This window comes from Martes martes (genome assembly GCF_963455335.1).
Source record: "Martes martes genome assembly, chromosome: 5".
Taxonomy (NCBI): Eukaryota; Metazoa; Chordata; class Mammalia; order Carnivora; family Mustelidae; genus Martes; species Martes martes.
Window position 1 is genome coordinate 60,282,223 of NC_137892.1, and position 20,401 is coordinate 60,302,623.

The 20,401-nt window shown below is 34.7% G+C and overlaps 1 protein-coding gene across 4 annotated transcripts in view; it reads left to right on the forward strand.

Moving 5' to 3' along the window:
- The window catches only part of SSBP2 (single stranded DNA binding protein 2), a 298,558-nt gene that overhangs the window by 70,826 nt on the left and 207,331 nt on the right, over positions 1 to 20,401 (forward strand). For all 4 annotated transcript variants that reach the window (XM_080804679.1, XM_080804678.1, XM_080804680.1 and 1 more), the window contains exons 2-3: positions 6,243 to 6,315; positions 18,876 to 18,937. In XM_080804679.1, coding sequence (XP_080660805.1) covers positions 6,243 to 6,315; positions 18,876 to 18,937 — 135 coding nt within the window. The remainder of the gene's footprint in view (positions 1 to 6,242; positions 6,316 to 18,875; positions 18,938 to 20,401) is intronic.

The window sequence follows — 20,401 nt, forward strand, 5'->3', positions numbered from 1 at the left end:
ATGCATGGGGTAGAGAGTCATTCATTAAAAAATATGTATTGGATGGGTGCCTGGCTGGCTCAGTTGGTGGAACATGTGACTCTTGATCTTGGGGTTGTAAGTTCAAGCCGCTGGGTGTGGAGAGTACTTATACATAAAATCTAAATAAAAAAAAATGTATTGGATACTTACCATTTCAGATTCTGGAGATAGAGATAAGATAGGTAAAGTACATTATAGTAATATAATTTCAAAACAAGTTAAGAATAGCTTTTTTTTTAAGTTAATATCCAACCTTGTCATCCATCTGCCTTTGTACATATAGTGAATTAACCAAAAGAATTTTTTCTTTTTTTTTCTTTTTTTTCAGGGCCTAACCGAATGAATTTTGAAATTACAAATGGGGATCTGTTAACTTGAAAGCTTTATGTTTATTTGAATCTTTTTTTTCTTTTCCCTTGCTAAATGTAAGAAGAAGGCAAAATGCTAATAATTAGTTTTAATCACCGAAGTTTGCAATGGATGAATGTTTTTTCATATTAAATGGCAGCTTTCTCTTGCTTTTCATTTTCAACACTACATCTTGAACTGTTAAAAGGATAGTGTGTAAAAGATAGGTTCTTTAATAGGTAACAGACAGACTTAAGTTTGAAAAGTACGGATAGGACATTATGGTCAGGCTGACAGACATGGTCATTTTATATAGGTAGTTGGATTTTTTCATTGCACAGACACTTACCTAATAATATTTCCACATAGTTCATAACTCTGTGTCCCTCATAGGGATATTGTGAGCCATAATAAAATGTTATCCACACATTATTAAAAAATGGCACATATTATAGTATATGTTCCTGAAAAGTTTTATAAATATTAATTTATGTTATTATAACTAACACATGTAAGGTAACTTGATAAATCCTGTTCACAAGATAAAAACATCCTTTCTATCATAACAATGGTCATATCCACTTTACTGTTCTCTAAATTCACATTTTAAAAAATTAGGCCTTTTCTATTAGCCAACTTTTGTGAAATAATGATTTTTTAAAATAATTGTATACATACATACATAGATAATTTACATATGTACATATACACGTATGTAGAAAGACTTAGGATTTAGCTCTGAACTGTAGAATGTATTCACCTTTTACTTATGTGTAGCTTGGAAATCTTGTTTGCAAATGAACAACCCTGTTCTAGAAAACTTTTTAATATCTTGCCCATAGTTCCTTTTTTTCCCTACCATTTCCTTTGGAGGAAGAGATTTAATTTCAAATTAGATGGGTAGATTATAGAAAGAATTGAGTGAAGTAAGGTCTTTACCCCTTTCCCAGACTGTAAAGTCCTTCATTTGCAAGGATGGTTGAGAATTTGCTATGAATTAGACTGAGTGACAGTGCCTGTTGTATATGCCTTATTAGTTTTATACTTAGTTGTCCTAGTACTGTTAAATGATAGGCATGTAACAGAGTTTGTTCATGTGAATGGTAAAAATTTGTTTCTTTGTTAGATTTTGTAATAGTCAAAAGCTAAATTTGACGTAATTTTATTTGGTCGTGTGGTAATGACATTTTCACAGATTTTAAAGTTCAGTAGTTAAGCAGAGAGGAGTCACTTAAGTGCTTATTGAATGGATTTATAAATAAATTCTGAGTTATATTTTCAAGCATGAAATTAACTAATGCAAAAATATTTCACTGTAACTCCAGCCAGTTTATTTATTTATTTATTCTTTGATTGTTCTGTATAATTTTTGGTTAAAAATTTTTGTGCATTAAGCTTTTCTAAATTTAGGATGATTTCTTTAGCTAGATTCCTAGTAATGGAATTATTGGGTCAAAGGTATAAACTTTTTTCCCCCAAATTATTGATGTATACTTAATGCCAGATTGGCTCTGAAACAGTAATACCAGTTTACTGTCATCAGCAGTATGCATGTCCATTCCCTCACATATTATGTGTTTAAGAATTTAAATCCCATTGTTGCTTTAGTGTATATTTTCTTGATTCACAGTGATGTTTAACATTCTCTTCATTTAAAATTAGTTGTGATTAGGGATGCCTGGGTTACTCAGTCGGTTGAGCATCTGCCTTTGGATCAGTCATGCTCTTGGGGTCCTGGGATTGAGCCCTGAGTCTGGCTCCCTGCTCAGCCAGGAGCCTGCTTCTCCCTCTGCCCTTCCCCTCTGCTGTGCTCTTTCTCTCTCTTTCACTGTCAAATAAATATAATCAATCTTTAAAAAAGATAATTAAAAGCATCTAAATCTGCCCCCCCAAAAAACCCCTGACCAAAATTAAGTCAAACAACAAACTAGGAAAAAATGCTTCAGAAAATATTATCAGAGGTTTCATATTTTTATCTAGCCAAATATCTTAGATTATTGTGTTGTACAAGTGGCACAAAGTTTAAAACTTTTGCTGGAGACACAAAGCTACCATTATGATTGTTAATTAGAGGGCAATGCTGTAAGGAAAGTTGCCCTCAGGTTTTCTGCAGGTTGTATGGGGATGTTTGCTCCCACTTGAAGTAAGCCATAAGGTTTTAAAGCATTGTTTAGGTTCTCTTTTCCTGTCTGTTGCCAGTTAGTCTTCATCTGTTACTTCTTACTGTTATTAATGTTTCTACCATTAGCTATAACTCATGTTTCCTTCTACTCTGTTTCTATGGACAGTATATATACATATACATATGTATATGTGTATAAACTCTTACTGCATGATTCTTAATTTTTTTATGTATTTGGATCACATTATAATTCATTTGGTTAAATGCCACTCTACTTTATCAAAAGTAGTTAAATTTTTTAAAGATTCTGAAAAGGAAAAAAATATTAATTTGAGAGTATAAACATTTAAATATTTATATATTCAATATTTATTTTTTAAATTTCTACAGTTCAGTAGAAATTGAACCCAAGTAAAATGTTGTCTTACGTTTGGTGATCTCATGCCACAGGTAAGGGACTATGCCATGATTACCTACATGGGTGGGTTAATGTCACTCCCCATTCCTCTGGAATCATCTGTGTCAAATGATATCTTTTACTGTAGGGCTTTTCCCCCAGAACCTTCTGGAGATTCTTACTTCTGGTGGCCCTGATGCCTCTATTGTGGGGACCTGATGGGAAATACACAGTACCTGTATCTGAAGCTAGAGCAACTGTTCCTACTGTTGCTGTGGTTCTGAGTGGTCCATCAAGAGCAGGAAGAGGATAGAAAGAGTTGACAAATGTGGGAGAGATTGTGACATTAGAGTCCAGTACATGATTGATAATATGTTATTGGATGTGAGGAAATTAGCTGAAATTTTAACAGTCATGTTACTATTTACTGTGTACTCTAATTCTTTTGACAATATCACAAGGAAGATATTCTTTCTATTTTACAAATGAGGAAAAATCTCAGATTCTATTTCACTCAAGGGGAGCACAGGTAAAATAAACAGATGGAGAGATGAGTTTAACTTTGGATGTGATCAATTTAACAGAAAAGGATCTTGTTAGGAACTTCAAACAGTAGTTTAGAGAAGCAGGTTTGGAGCTTGATAGAGACAATAGGGCTAAAGAGATAGGTTTGGAAAATCTTAGGCATGGAGATGGTAGTTAAAATATTGGAGATTTGCTGGTAATGTATTATGGAGTCGTCATGGCAGTAGAGTTAATTAATTGTGCACCCATGCAGTGCTCCCTGCCACTCTTTCTACAGCATAGATCTTAGCTGCTTGAAAGCGTTAATTTTGTTCAAGGGAGGTCACAGAACTTGGACATATGAGGTGGAATAATGGATAGGTTTTTTCAGTCCTGTCCCACTGTATCACCCTGTTGGTGATATGCTGCTACAGCACAGACTCTTAGGGTGGGAGGACAGGCACACCACTTGGAAGATGCTTTAGAATTTCTTGTTATGTCATCTGAAACGCCTTTCCTCCATTGATTCTGTGCCCTTTCCAATACATTTTTTTTTATAGTCACTGTCTTAGACCCATAGAGAAAGAATAGGGATTACTGCTTCTAATTCCGTTTATAAAGAGATACCCTTTTTGCTACCTTATTAATTGGAAGAAAACATAGTAGAAATATATTAGCCTCTTTAATATTACGGAGAAGAGATTACGAGGAAGTGATTTGCTTAACTTTTAAGGCATGGTGTTCATTGCAAGGACACAGCAACAGTTATGCTCTGGCCTGGACTATTCTGGGGGCTGTTCTGTTACCCGCCAAGGATCACCATGGGGTCTCTGCTTCACATTCTGCCTCTCGCTTCCTATTTTTCTAAGCTTGGTGGAACATCCTATTGTTTACCCTTTGACTTTGGCCTAGGTTTTTGTCTGGCCTCTGACACGGGTCTGGTGCGAAGCTTAAGATTTGACAAACTGCAAGGAATTACTTGGGGCCAGATTTCTTCTCAGGCAGTAGTGGGGACACAGTCCTTGGCAGGCAAATTTGAGGCTTCATAGTGTCTCCTGGAAAAATTCACAAATCTCTTTTTTGAGATGAGATTTGCCAAATGGTCACTGAATCATGTGATGGGGTTGGGAGTCATTGTTGGAGGGATAGGTTGTGTCGGATACAAAGAATGTGTGATAAGGGGTACCTGGGTGGCTCAGTGGTTAAAGCCTCTGCCTTCGGCTTGGGTCATGATCCCAGGGTTCTGGGATCGAGCCCTGCATCGGGCCCTCTGCTCAGCGGAGATCCTGCTTCCTCCTCTTTCTCTCTGCCTGCCTCTCTGCCTACTTGTGATCTCTCTCTGTCAAATAAATAAATAAAATCTTAAAAAAAAAAAAAAAAGGAATGTGTGATAAGAATCACCAGTAGGGCTTATTTGTTGGAAACTACAGGAGTATTCCAATTCCTGTATCCGTTATGGACTTTGGGGATGAACCACACTTCCACAGGAGATACTGCTATCGAAAGACACATGTCATGTCCCTCATGTGTGTTAGGGCAGAAAAAGTGTTGAGAAGCATGATCTAAGAAGTGTCATTCAACTTGAAGAGGTTAGGATATGTTTCCAAGAACATACTTTTTTATCTATGATTAATTTTAACAGATGTCTGTCTCCTCTCCTGTGGTACTTAATAACCACAGAGAAATTCACATTTTAAGTGTTTGGCAGTTTTGGAATGGGGAAAGAGCTAAATGGACGGAGCAATTGAATTTGTACAGGCTTTCTCTTTTCATCACATGCATGATGTTTTTTTCATGAATATGAAGAAAATACTCATTTTTGCAAATGCTATCAATCTTTAACAATCAAAAATTCACTTGGCAAGAGAAATAGTGTAGCTCTATGGAATTGTGGTTATTATTACATTGTTTTGTTTACTGTAAACCTGGCTTAATATTGGTAAATATAGTGTAGCAGAAACTGAACTGTTGTGAGCTATCTGGGCATCAGTCCAAGATATCATTAAAAATACTGCCTCAGACTAATTTGGGTTTATGAATAATATTTTGTTAACAGCTCAACTGAAATTGAGCCACATGGTGTAGCTTAAAATTCTGAATCCACAAGATAATGAGAGTAGCATAAGTGTATAGTGCATACTTAATATTCTGTATTTGAATGATAAATTTATATGTAATTTTGTGTTAACCTTTAAACTCTAAGTACCCAAATGCTTAATATGATTTGATGTTTTTAAACTTAATGCTGTTGTTTTTTAAAATTTGAATCCTTATAAGCTAACATAATATCTTATTGGTTTAACAATCAAACCTAAAGAGTAAGGAGAGGTTGCCTGAACAAATATTAAAAATGAGCTTTTAGCTCCCATTTTGGCATACGGATATACAAAGAGCTGGAGTTTATGTTACTGTTCACCAAAAAGATCAAAGGATATGAAGTTGTTAGAAAGGTCCAATTACTTAATTCATTTATTTTAATAATGAAAGATAATAGCTATACCTTAAAATAGGTTATAGAGATTATTAATGTTTGTTTATAAATTATTGATTATGTTAGGTATAACAAAGGAGATGAGGTTATGATAAGTGACATGATTCAAAGGAAAAAAATCCCTATTTAGATGTATCTTTTCAAGAAAAGATACATTTGCCTTTTTTCTTTGTGTGCTATTTAGTTTAAGTTCTTTCTGAACAGACATGTATGAAATTCCAATGACAAGATATGGGAAGAGTTGGTTTTCTGTTACTGTTGGTGTGTAAGATATTTTTGTAGTGAAACAATATGTGCATTATTTAAAGAAGGAATGTTAAATACATCTCTTCTCAATAAATATTTTATTCATTTTCCAGGTTAGCACTCTACGTATATGAATATCTGCTGCATGTAGGAGCTCAGAAATCGGCCCAAACATTTTTATCAGAGGTATGTTTGATATATTTTCTGTATTTTACGTTGATATCTTATATAAGTGAATGAAAATATTCTATAACAATTATTTTAAAAAACTACTATTATGTATTATATAGTGACCGCTTGGTTATCAGTTATCAGTATCCCTAATACAGTCTTTGTAGATTATTTGTCAGCATTTTTAGTGTCCCATTTTCATGCCAATAACCGCCTACTCAACTTTCTAGTCATTTTTTCCCCCTGTAGAAATAGAAACTAATATTAGCCTTGGCAGTAATAATCAAGAAGGCAAATTTGCTTAAGAAAAAAAAAAAAAAAAGACAAATGCCTCCATATCTCTAGTTTTAGCTGTACCTTATTTTGGCATTATTCATAATTTTGTAAAATACGGTTTTGTTTGTTTTTATTTTGTATGGATAATAGTGGATTGATGACTAAATTTCCATTAGAAAACATTTTGATCTTACTTCAAGTTCTTATATCTTTTCCTGCTTTCCTCCACATTTTTTAAAGTTTGAATATGAGCCTTTTACAATGGTACTTTCTCCTCTTTTCTTCTTCATTTTATATAATGATGAGGATGAGGAGGATTTTATTGAGTTCTTTTATATGCTAGGCACATAATGTGCCAAAGTACCTTATATTATCTCTAATTCTTAAGAGAAATTTGTAAGGCAGATGGTATTATTCTTGTTTTACTGATAAGAACAATAGGGCTCCGAGAATTTATATAACTGGCTCATGGTGATATAGCTAAGTGAGTTATGGAACTGGAATTTAAGCCTAGATCTATGTTTATTTGAAAGCTTTTGGTTTTCCCCCATATCTGTGCTGTACAGTATGGTAACCACTAGCTTTATATGGCTTTTTCAATGCTTGAAATATGACTAATCCAGTTGAAAAGTGCAAAAGTATGAAGTACACGCTGGATTTTGAAGATTTAGTGTGAATAGAAGAACATAAAGTATCAATAATTTTAAAATTTTGATCTCATATTGAAATAATATTTTGGATACATTGGGTAAAATTAAATATATTACTAAAATTAATTTTACCATTTTTTTCTTTTCTAATGTGGTTACTAGAAAATTTTAAGTCACATATACAGCTCTCATTTGTGGCCTGTGTTTATAGTTTTATGAGACAAGTCCGGCTTGAAATAGTGTCTCTAGTCATTTCACTAGTTTGACCCCACCACATCAGGAACATGACAGGCACCCCCTTGAACAAATTGCCCTCCCTGCCAAAGGTGCAGCCTTCTTGAGATTCACTTGCTCCAAAAACAAATGCAGAAGTAAACAAACACACATAGCTGCCCAATCTTTTATCTAATTAATTAATATATGTGAACTGTTAGGGCCTATTTGCAAATAGGGAATTTGGCGTAGCTTAGAATGTAGAAGAAATCAATTGTTTTACCATAGAATGAGTATATACAGTGTAAGAAAAATTGGATTTTAAGGTTTGTTCAAATTGAAACAGAAATTTCATGTGTTTCTATCTCATGAAATCATTAATTAGAAGACTTTGTATTTCACCTTGCTACCCCACACTCACTGTTTGTTGTTATAGGGACAGTGAAGAGATTGCAAAAGTAATGTTCTTAATATTTGTATTCTTAATCACTGCCAACTTAGAAGATATTTAAAAGAAACCAAAGCCAGCTATGGAGATTTAAAGTTTTTATTTTAATGCAGTTGAAAACTTGATGAAACTTTATGAAAGGATTTACTGTTCTCTTTCCTTAGATCAAGGAGCATTTTGAATTAGTCAACTTGCAGAATCCTTGGGGGTTCCCATAACTGTATTTTTTTTTTTTTCCAACATTGTAAGATGTCAGAGCAGTGATTCTTAAACTTCAAGATAAAGAAAAATGTTAGGGGCGCCTGGGTGGCTCAGTGGGTTAAAGCCTCTGCCTTTGGCTCAGATCATGATTCCAGGGTCGTGGGATCGAGCCCCGCATCGGGTTCTCTGCTCACTGGGGATCCTGCTTCCCTTCCTCTCTCTCTGCCTGCCTCTCTGCCTACTTGTGATCCCTGTCTGTCAAATAAATAAAATCTTAAAAAAAAAAAAGAAAAATGTTACTAACACATTTAAGAACATTGACTTAAATGGATCATGTGGATCAAACATAACTAGATTGAAATAACTAGATATTATACCTATATACCCTGAATTGAACGGAATATGGATATACAAAATTTCTAAGTCTATTTGGTAAAAATGAACTTATGATTTCAGAAGAGATTCACACTTTCCTGACAAGTATTTACCATGATTTTATTTTCTCTGGCTTCATTTGGAATACAAAACTGAGGATTTCTCTGAATTATTAGCGTGGTTCAGTTGCACAAGAGGAATCAATTAAGCTGAAAACAAACTATTGTTACCAAGAAGATACAGTATTTCTGGACTTTGAAGATTAGTGTATGTGATTCCCAGAACTATTCTTTACTTTCTTGCTTGCCAAACTCCAAGTAGACTGTGAAAATGCATTCTAATTACCTAAATAACCAATATAGCGTTTTCTGCATATAGGGAACGGCTAGATTAATTGAGGTATAAGTTTCCCAAAATGTAAAAGAACAAGTTAGATCTATTTGGACTTAACATGGGTAAATTTCCAAACATTTTCAAGTAAAAGAAGCAAGATGAAGTATGGCATTTACATGGAAACCATTGAACATAAAGGAACATGGTGCAATACTATATATTTTTGTGGGTACATATTTGTGAGTGTAACGTATAGTAAAAAGTTTGAAAGAATATACATGCCAGACTAGTTTCTGAGAGTAGGGATTTTAAAGGAATTAAAGGGGAATTTTATCCTTACTTTTATACTTACATATATACACACACACACACACACACACACACACACACACACACATATATGTATATATATGTATATCCTATTTGCACATTTATTTATGTAAGATTTTATTTTTTTATTTGATAGAGAGATGGCGGTGAGAGAGGGAATAAGAGCAGGGAGAGTGGGAGAGGGAGAAGGAGGCTTCCTGCTCGGCAGGGAGCCTAATGCAGAGCTTGATCCTGGGACCCTGGGATCATGACCTGAGCTGAAGGCAGATGCCTAACAACTGAGCCAGCCAGGCATCCCTGTACAGTTATTTAAAAATAAAAATAATAGAAGAGAAAATACAAAATTATCTCAATTTCAAAATGGAAGCCTAGAAGTAGATTTGTGACAGGCCATTGCTAAGTACACCCTAGAGTTCTGAATAATTTTGGTTGGGTAAATTTCAGTACCTTTCCATAATCTTCCTCACACTAAGTTTCGACAATAACTAGCTGCTTGTATTTGCCTATAAATACCATAGGCTTCTGTCACCTGGGCTTTACTTTGCCTAAAATCCCTCCCAATAAGGAGAATTTGCTTCTCCTTAGGAAGGTTTTCTCAGGGCTGAAGACTTTTGCATACTGTGCCAGGAAGCTTGGACTTTATCTTCTGGCAAAAGGGAGCTTTTGATGCTCTTTAAATAAAAGAGAAACGTTGTTTGGTTTGTACTCTGGTGTCTGCGTCAACGGCAGTACCATTTCCCCTGCTCCCCAGCTATGGTTAATAAAGGAAGGAGAATGTAATCTTTTAGGGCTTCGTACCCTGTTTAGCATTGCTTTCTCTCTTACTTTCACTTGGATCATATAGAAAATTAAAGGCTGCTTGTTGTAGAATGACTTCTTAAATAGTTTGAGAAGTAAAGGACCATCTTATCTAAGTTCTCGTGAGTCTATCCCCAGATTTTTTACCTAATTCAGGACAGTTTAACAAGGAACTTAAAGAAAAACTAGGAAGACCTGTTTATTTGGGTTGGGTATTATGATACAAAGGAAATGATTAAAGTGTCAGCAATCACTCAGATGTTCAATGTTCTTACCCTGGTTTAGAGCGAAGTAGAATGCTTCTTCCCATTTTGTCATTCTCTGTCAGAATGAATGAGGATATGGGTGACTATGACATTAATGAGCCCTTTTGAATCAGGATTTGCTGTGTTGAGCCACCCTTTCTTAATATGGGTTTCCTCTATGGTGAAGTTGTGAAAAGGTCACATTGGAACTCTAGACATCATCTGAAAAAGTAAGATGTATGTCTCAGAGCCCAGTCTCTCACTGAGTTTGGCCTTTTTTTTTTTTTTTTTCTTTTCTAAAAGTAGGTTCTACACTCAGCCTGGAGCCCATTTGGGGCTTAACTTTAGGACCCTGAGATTAAAACCAGAGCTGAGATTGAGAGTCAGACACCTAACCATCTGACCGCCCACGTACCCCATGGGTTTGGCCTTTCTGATAATGCCCTTGGCCTGGGCTATCAGAAACTGAACTGCTCTTAATAGCTTTTGTTACCAGCCAGAACAGAGCCTAGAACAATTAGCCCAGCTAGTTTTTTTTTTCCTTAGTTAAAAGAGATCGCATTGAACTAATGATAGAAATCACATCACTACCCAGGTTATGTTAACTAGCTCATTGTTATATCCGATTGATGATAGATTCTAAACTAGTACCTGCATCCCAAATATAGTTTCTACAGTTTGAAATTTTCTTACCCCCATTAGGACAAAATTGAACATTCTTTTTTTTTTAATTTTAAATTCAGTTAAGTACCATATAGTGTATTATTCATTTCAGAGATAGAGCTCAGTGATTCATCAATCTAAATACCCAGTGTTCATTACCTCACATGCCCTCCTTAATGTCCCTCTCCCAATTACCCCATCCCCTCATATTGAACATTCTTTAGAAATAGTCTCTATATAGAACTCTTCCTCAGCTTTATCTTTTATTATCTTTTATTTATCTGTTATTATCTTTCAGTATTTAATAATTACAAATAGAATACTAAGAAATCTTTACATTCTATGTCAATTTTTGTTACTTTGAATTCATTAGAAACTATCCTTTTTCTGGGTATCTCATTTTATTATGCAAAGGTAATTCCAATTTACTCCTTAAATTTTACATGTTGTTTGTCATGCCTCAGAATGAGGCTTTGTGACCTTACCAAATACAATTAAGAACTAGATTGTTGCAGATACCAAGATTTTTTTCCTTCTTAAGAATTTTACATTGTTTATGTTAATAGCCCTTATTTGCCATAAATCAGCCAGTAAGTTACTCAGAAATAGTAGCTTAAAAACATGTAGCAGATTGCTTCTTTAGATTTTATTAAGAATGTTAAATTATTGAACATCAGAGACTCTAAAATTTTGTTCTGCTTATCTTTCACTGAAAAGAAAAAATAAAAATTTCCTAACCAATTTCTTGAACTTTAGTTTGGAGGCAACATAGTATGTTAGGTAAGAGTAATTGCTTTGGGGCCAGCCTACTGGGTTTGAATTATCTCGCTTACTTAGTTAGTTTTCTTAATTATAAAAAGAAGATAATTGTAATAATACTTTAAAGTTGTGCTGAGGTTTAATGAGTTAGTACCTGTAAAAGTGCTTAGAAGGGCCTAGCATGCAGTACATACTCAAAGTGTTATTTTTAAACTTCTTGACTAATTCTTTTTACCTTGTGTAGTTTCTATAGTGGAGTAGAAATATAAATAAATGTCTTATGTGTACATGTATGTTCCAAGTATCTGTCACTGGGATGGCCTGAAATTCTCCTGCCTCTTGGAGTTACCTTTCCTATCAAAACAGCTCCAGCTCTACCCCCTAATATTACAGGTTCCCACAAGTTTTCTCTAACATGTCTCGGGCTTACTAGGGGAAGAGGGGCCTGGAGGTTCTTTTGCTGTAATTTCTTGCTCCCACCAAGTATTTACAGCCCCACTGCTCCTCCTCCTTATGTCTGCTGCCTTTTCTTTGTCTGAGTTTCATATTTCTCTTATAGCCTCCAAGCTCCACTGGGTTGTTGCCCTTGTATATAAAAGATTGTTACTGAAGATTAGGGGAAAATTGAACGGTATTCAGCCTTGTACAGTGCAGGAAACATCAACTTGAATATTAAACATTAACTTTTTTGGTCTCCTTGCCATGGGAATTTCTTACTAGCTGTTTACCTGAGGGCTCCCAGTTGTCTTCTGTCTTGTTGACTCCTCACAATCTCTCCCATTGTCTTCTTTTCTGAATTCTCCTAGACATCTCAGACATCATCTTCCTGGGAGATTATCAGCAGCCTCCTGAATTATTGTTATTTTATTATGTGGCATATTAAGTATTCATTCTCTACTTTCCAACCATTCCTAGGAGCCTCTACTTTTCTAGCCCAAAAAATAAAAACAAAAATAGAAAGGATCCATCAGAGAGTTTTCCCAATAAAAGACATCATCTGCACAAGTAGCTTGTATATCTCAGCAGCTCAGTCTCTCACTTGGGTGTAGCCTTTAAGAGGATTTCTACCTTCTAGAATAGAACAGAGCTATTCAATAAAACTTCCTGTTATTAGGAGATGATTTTTAATCTGTGCTTCTAGTAAATTCTCCACTGGTTTCATGTGACTCTTGAGCACTTGAAAAGTGACTAGACTGAATGAAGAACATTCATTTAAATTTAAAGAACCACATATGCTAGGGGATACCCTGTTGAACAGCACAGTTTTGGATTATATGCTTTAAAGTTGGATCAGATTTTTCTTCCCGTTATATGTCTATTTGGTTAGTTTTTTAAATTAAAATGAAATTATTCTTTTTTTTTTCTTACATTTAGGTTAGTATATAGATGCATCTATACATGGAAGATTTTAGAAAATTAATGAAAATGGTAGGTTATATCTAAATTAAAAGACTCAAATTTTGTCTAGGAACAAATATATATATTTGTATATCTATATGTACATATATTGTATGTATATGTATATATACAAATATATATTTGTGTATATATACATATTTGTATATGTATGTACATATATATACAAATATGGCAAAAAATTTTTTTTAAGATTTTATTCATTCATTTGAGACAGAGAGTACAGAGAGAGAGAGAGAGAGAGAGAGAGCATGAGCAGGGGAAGAGGCAGAGGGAGAGGGAGGAGAAGCAGGCACCCCGCTGAACCAGGAGCCCAAAAGGTGGGGCTCAATCCCAGGATCCAGAGATCATAAGCTGAGCTGAAGGTCAAATATATATATTATATATATACACACACAAATATATATTTGTATATATATGTACATATATATATTGTATGTGTATATATATGTACATATAGATATACAAATATATATATTTGTTCCTAGGCAAAATTCGAGTCTTTTAATATACATATATATGTAGGTATATATATAGATTCTTTTCTTAACACAGAAACTAGCTTTATCCATTTATGATATTAACATTTTAGAACACTGGTTCTCAAAAAGTATGAAATGATTTAGGAATACTCTGAAAAGTTCAGAGTCCATGAATGTCAAGCCTACTGCTGTGCTATTGCAGGTGCTGTCGAAGTGGGTCTGGACCATTCAAAGAGGTCCCACATTGACAAGGCTAGAACCTCTGAAAAGGAGCTGCGGACATCCACAATTGTCCCATGCTGTAGCTGCTGTAGCTACTGCTGCTGCAACCAGCAACTAGTTCACTTTTGGAGCCACGGTCAGGAAGCCTCTCCTCTTCCTCCTGCCATTTGATCTCCAGCTAGCATTCTTCTAATGGCAGAGCTGAACAGGAAACTAGGAAACATAATTTTCAGAATCCTAGCACTTAGTGTAGAATGGACAAAGAAGAGTGAGTGTGGGGCTGAGTGATAATAGGTAATATTCCAGTATTGCCGAATGCAAGTAATAATGAAAAGCTAAGCAAGTGTGTATCTGTATATCTATGTGTGTGTATCATTTTTTTCCTTGTTTATATAAATACTAATTTACTATACACACTGTTACATGCTTTAATTTTTGTTTCATTTGTTTGACTTAAATTGTTTTATAGTGGTTGTTCATGAAACTTCATTATTCTTTTTATGGTGGTAGGGTATTTCCTTCTATGAAATGTGCCATAATATATTTCAACAGCCCCCTCCCCTACTAATGGACATATGGCCATTTGGGTTGTTTCCAGTCTTTTGCAATTACAAATAATGCTTTACTGAAAAAAAAAAATATATATATATAAAATTTTGCACACATGAGCATATTTATAGGATAAATTCCTAGAAGAATTGCTTTATTAAATAGTATGGGCATTTATAAATTATAATTATCACTTATAAGCCATATGGCATGTCTTACCCCTGCCACTAGAGTTTCTGTTCATTCATTGTTTGGCTCTCCACTTGTATAGAAATGCTGAAAATGCCAGGTCATACAGTAGAGACACAGCATAATCACAGACAAGGCCCTCGAATGTAGAATATGGCAGTGGGAATGGGTATTGAGATTTATCTGTAAGTTATAGGAGAATACAGCTTTGAGCTGGGCAAATGATGGAAGGAAGGGAGGTGGCTGACCCAACAGCTTTAAAAAGCCTTAGGATGAAAAATGTATATCGGAGCTGGGGTAATGAAAGAAGGAAAAATAGAATAAAGAGAGAAATAGTTTCCATACAGGTCATTCAAATACCCAAAAAAGACTGAAGCCCATGAAACTCAATACAACAGAAAATGCCCTTTCATAAATAGCAGAATTTTTTCTAAAATGGCCATTGTCATTTAGAGGTATTTTCAGGCCATTCCTCAACCATGTCCATCATTAATACATGTTTAGTAAGAAAAAAAATTAAACTATATAGATGAATATGATTTTAAAATGAAAGTCTTCCTTTACCCTTTTCCAGAGATTAATAACCTTAAGTTTGGTATGCTTTCTTTAATATGTGTACACCCAAATGCACACATACATATATGCACAATTTCTTTTAAATAGAGAAGGTTTAGGGGTACCTGGCTCACTCAGTTGGTTAAGTGATTTCAGCTCAGGTCCTGATCTGAGGATTGTGAGATTAAGCCCCATGTCACACAGTGTACGGGGTGTAGAGCCTGCTTAAGATTCATTCTTTCCCCTCCCACCCCTTCCCCCAGTAAAAAAGTCATTTAAAAAAAAAGTTTTACACTATACATATTGTTCATAATCTTCCAAATCTCAAACTTGAAAAGCCAATATAACATGGCTCTCTTTCTATGTAGATATGTCATATTCTTCTTAATGATTGCCACTCTTCTATAGTATGTAAGTATAAAATTTTATTTTACATTCACAGTTGGTGAATGCTTTCAGGTTGTTTCTAATTTTCATTGTTTCTAACAATGTGGCAATGAATGTGCCTTAGTTTTCTATAGATCAGGATTCTATAGAAACCTGGTTCTGTTTTCCTTAGCATCATCTCATGCTTCCTATAAACAAATAATACCTAAAATAGTAATTAGTTTGGAGGCCAAGAACAAAAACAAAAACCCATTCACTATGGAAACATATTCTTACATATAACCATTTCTTAGGAATAACCTAAAGCATTAATTGTTGTTTATTCAATAACTATAAAAGGATGGCTTTTGTGTTATTTTCAATATGATGGGCCAAAATTTTAGCTGTGTTTGCAACTTACTTGGAATTTAAAGTGAGAAATGTGAATGTTGTGTAGTAAAGACTATTATAAGGATGAAAAAGATGATATATGGGAGGCATTTTGAGCTGCTCTGATGAACATAAGACACAATACTGTTGAAAATACAAATGGAAAAAAAAACGCATTACTTTTAAACTTCTTTCACAAAAGTCCATATTGAGTGTAAACTGTGTAGGTACTTTTTCCTCGATTACTTTTGCTCGTGGTTGCTTGTGAAAGTGCAGGATGGAACTGCTAAGCCCCAGCCATAACACAGGAGGACTCATGTTAGACTGAGTCGAATGCCTCCTCCAACACAGTTCAACAGTAAGACCTAGTCATGCCACTTTCACTGTAACCTAAGTCATTTCACAGTCTCCTTTTGATTGAGCATTGCGCTTTTTGCTTTATTTTGTAGTCATAATCTGTCAAGTTAGGATAAACTGAGATGAAATGTAGGGATGCTACCTTGAAAAAGTTGCTGTTTATATAATTAGGATGATTCCAGGGATTAGAAATACTTATGTGTCTGGGACATCTCTGTAAGGTTCATTATTATGCCATTTCAAGAAGACACCAAATAGTGAACAAATGGTAAGAGAAAAGATTGAAAGATGAGAAATAGGTTTTTGATTAAGTTATAAATTTAACAGGACATCAGAGTTTCATTTATCCTCAGACTCATGAAGTACTACCATTTCTTATTTTTTCATGAACCAAGAAGGTAACAATAATAATTAACAGAAATTCAGATAGAAGGTAGCAGAGATATAAAAGTTATTTGTATTACTCTTAGGAGAATTCAAGTCAGGATCTGGCTTTTATTTATATAATATAACATGTTTGGGTTCATTGTTCATACTCAGTCTATGAATTCAAGTTCATTAATCCCTAGGATTTCTCCTTTAGCTCTTTCAAAAAATGACTATCACATATATAATTTCCTCACTTTCAGAAAATTTTTGTTTTTTGAGAGCAAATTACTTTAAAGTTCCCATTGGTTTACATTTTGTATATTTAAGAAGTCTTAAAAAATGATGATTTTGGTGATTTTAGTTATGGTTTCCTATCTTTACCTTAGAGAGTTACCTCTTTTCTTTCTTTTTTAACAGTTTGGGCCACCTTCTCAAGTCCTATCTTAAAACTTTTATTTATTTATTTTAATCCTTTTGGGACAAGAATTTCTAAGTTCTTCCGTAGTAGGTGATAGAAAGGATTTCTTGATTTTTTTTTGAAATTTATAATTATCTGGTTGTTTACTTCCTAGATATGTTAAGGGACTATGGGCATATTTTGCTGATTGGAATATTGTTAAATAATTTTTAATTAATTATCTTTAGAGAGAACACGAATGCACATGTGCAGGTAGGGGGAGGGGCAGAAAAAGAGGGAGAGAGAATCTTAAGCAGGCTCCACGCCTAGTGCAGAGCCCTACCCAGGGCTTGATCTCATGATCCTGAGCTCATGTCCTGAGCTGAAATCAGGAGTTGGACTTTTAACTGATTGGACCACTCAAGCATCCCTAATTATTTAAACTAAAAAACAAAATCATGCTTATACATAAAGATTGTTGTTGTTTTTTTTTTCAAGTTCTTATTTATTCATTTATTTAATTATTTAAGCAATCTCTATACCCACCATGGGGCTCAAACTCAGGACCCTGAGATCAAGAGCTGCATGTTCTTCTGACTGAGCCAGCCAGGTGCCCCTGCCTAAAGATTGTTTTTGAGGGCTTTCTGGATCACCTTAATTGAAATTATAGCTTATTTCTTATTGTTTTCCATTTTCATTGTCCTCCTTCCCTGATTTGTTTTTCTCCTTAGCATTTGTCACCTTCTACTTCTAATATAAAAATAATTTCTCTCCCTCTCCTTTTTATTTTTTGCTTTTTTTTGTTTATGATATGTCTTCTTTACTGAAGTATCATCTTCCTGAATGCAAAAATTTTTATCTTTTGTGTTTACTGCTATCAGTGCTTAGAAAAGACACTGTATAAATACCTACCCGGCTTTCCAACTTCCAAATTTAATTTGTAAAGAGTATTTAGTCAGAAGTTTTAATTTTTTAGAGATATTGACCTTGTTTTCAATTTTTTATAGTGAACTCCAACTCATCTGAAATATAAATATAATACATAAATATATATGAATATATATGTAAATATATATCTAAATACAAACATTTGTAAAGTTAATATTTCCATCTTTTTGAACACTTTTTTAAAATTTTTTTAAGGATTGATCAATTAGAGAGAGTGTGAGTGTGGGAGGAGGAGTGGGAAGGGGCAGAGGGAAAGGAAGAGAGAGTCCTAAGCAGACTTTCTTTTTTTTTTTTTTTAAAGATTTTATTTATTTGACAGAGATCACAATGTAGGCAGAGAGGCAGGCAGAGAGAGAGAGGAAGGGAAGCAGGCTCCCTGGCGAGCAGAGAGCCCAACGTGGGGCTTGATCCCAGGATCCTGAGATCATGACCTGAGCCGAAGGCAGAGGCCTTAACCCACTGAGCCACCCAGGCGCCCCCTAAGCAGACTTTCTGCTGAGGTTGGAGCTCAATCTCATGACCCTGAGATCATGTCCTGACCTCAGTGAGTCGGACATACAACTGACTGTGCTACCGAGGCGCTTTTTTCAAACTCTTACTTTATGGAAGACATATGCCTTCTTTCTCTCCATCCCCTCAAATCAGGAATTTATTTAAAAACTCGATCCTTAAGGTGTAATTTGGAGTCTGCACATATTAAGTCCATGGTTAGTAGTAATAATTGATTTTTGTAGTGATGTTAATAATGGTGATTTTGATGTGCCTTGAGGTCCTGAAATTCCTTAGGTTCCAGAAGTCTCTCCTAAAAGTCCTGGCACAGTGGAAAGCAAATTCAGGAAAGTAATGGTGCATCTTCTCAAACTAGTCAATCAATAAATCACTATGTAAAATGAGTACTTACAAAACTTGAATAAAGGGTAATATGAAAATGATTAAAATCTTATATATTACCTTAGTATTTTAAATGGGAAAATATTGGTTTGTAATATTTGTGGAAAAAGGTATTATTAGGAAAGTATTTAATATCTCTTTTATTCATTTTAGATAAGATGGGAAAAAAACATCACATTGGGGGAACCACCAGGATTCTTACATTCTTGGTGGTGGTAAGTATCTTTTATTCCATTTTTATTAGATCGATGATGTATTTCAGAGGCCTGCACTATACCTGTTAATAATTTCATGCTTCTTTTTTATTTACTCATTTTTGTTTTCTAAAATTATTTTATGAAAGGTAGCACTTTAAAAAAAGCTCAAAACCAGCTTTAGTCTTCTTTAACTTAAAGATAGTACTATTGAGTGAAGCTGGAACTGGGTTTGGTATATGCAATCTCCTACTCCAAGTATGGTTCTGTTAGTCAGCTTAGGCTGCCGTAATAAAATACCATAGACTACATGACTTCAACAACATAAATTTCTTTTCTCACATTTCCAGAAGCTGGACATCCAAGATCAAGCTGCTAGCATGGTTTGTTTCTGGTGAGGTCATTCTTCCTGGCTTTTAGACCCTCATGATCTCAACTAAACCCGAGGATACAGAAGGTAGAGGCAGTGGTGAATTTTTAGGACAGTGAAGAATAGTCCAGAAGAAAAACTGAAATAGTTCACTGTAGATTCAGGGATAGAGCTATGTAGGAACACTAAAGAGACCATCAGACTATACTAAAGGCCCAGTTGATAGCAGAACTTATAAATTTCACTCTAATACCAGTATGTCCAGGTCTGTGACTTTTCTGCAGCTGCAGTGCGGTTCAGGTGTCCACATGGACAAGCTAGGCTATTTGTTTACATTTCTTCAATTTAGAAGCATTTTCTGCTCAGTGGCTTATATATTCATCTCTCAGCATCTTAATTAAAAGAGAAAAACAGAAGCTCTCTTCTTGTGCCAAGCACTTGGTTTCCTTGGCACGTTATTTAATGCCATCATCTTTTTAACCTGTCTCCTGAAAACATGCCTTACTAGAGGTTCTGTGGTGAATGGAACCGCACTTGATCGGTTGTGGTTGTGGGTTTCCCTTGTTTGTCTCACATATGTATGGCAGGAACAGGTGCAGTCCTTTGGCTCAGAGCTGTTCCTGTATTTGGAACAACGGTTTATTGCAGTTAAGCACTATCATTGAGTTGTTTTCCTGGGGTTTAAGACTAAGCTGTTATAATGCGTATCATAAAAGTCAATTTCTCATTTTATATAGTATGTATTTATGATATCTAGATCTATCCTATAAAAATTTAGCTGTTTGCCAAATGTAATTGAGTCTCCTCACCTGTGTACACCTTATATTTTGTATGTTTCCACTTAGGTCTAAAAGTAGTGTAAGAAACCAATTTAGGAGTCTGTCCCTATTGGATTAGTGAGCTAACAAAGTGAAGATTTTGAAAATTTTCCATTAAAGAATTAATTTTATTTCTTGTGCCTGTTTCTCTTTTGCTCCATTTCTTGTGAATTTAACATATTTTCATACTGTTGATAGTTGATAATACCTCACAAAATACGTTAGCTTTTTCAGTCTTAACTATCAGAAGGTATAGGTCTTAAATGTCATTTGCTCTTCCTTTTTCTATGGCTCTAA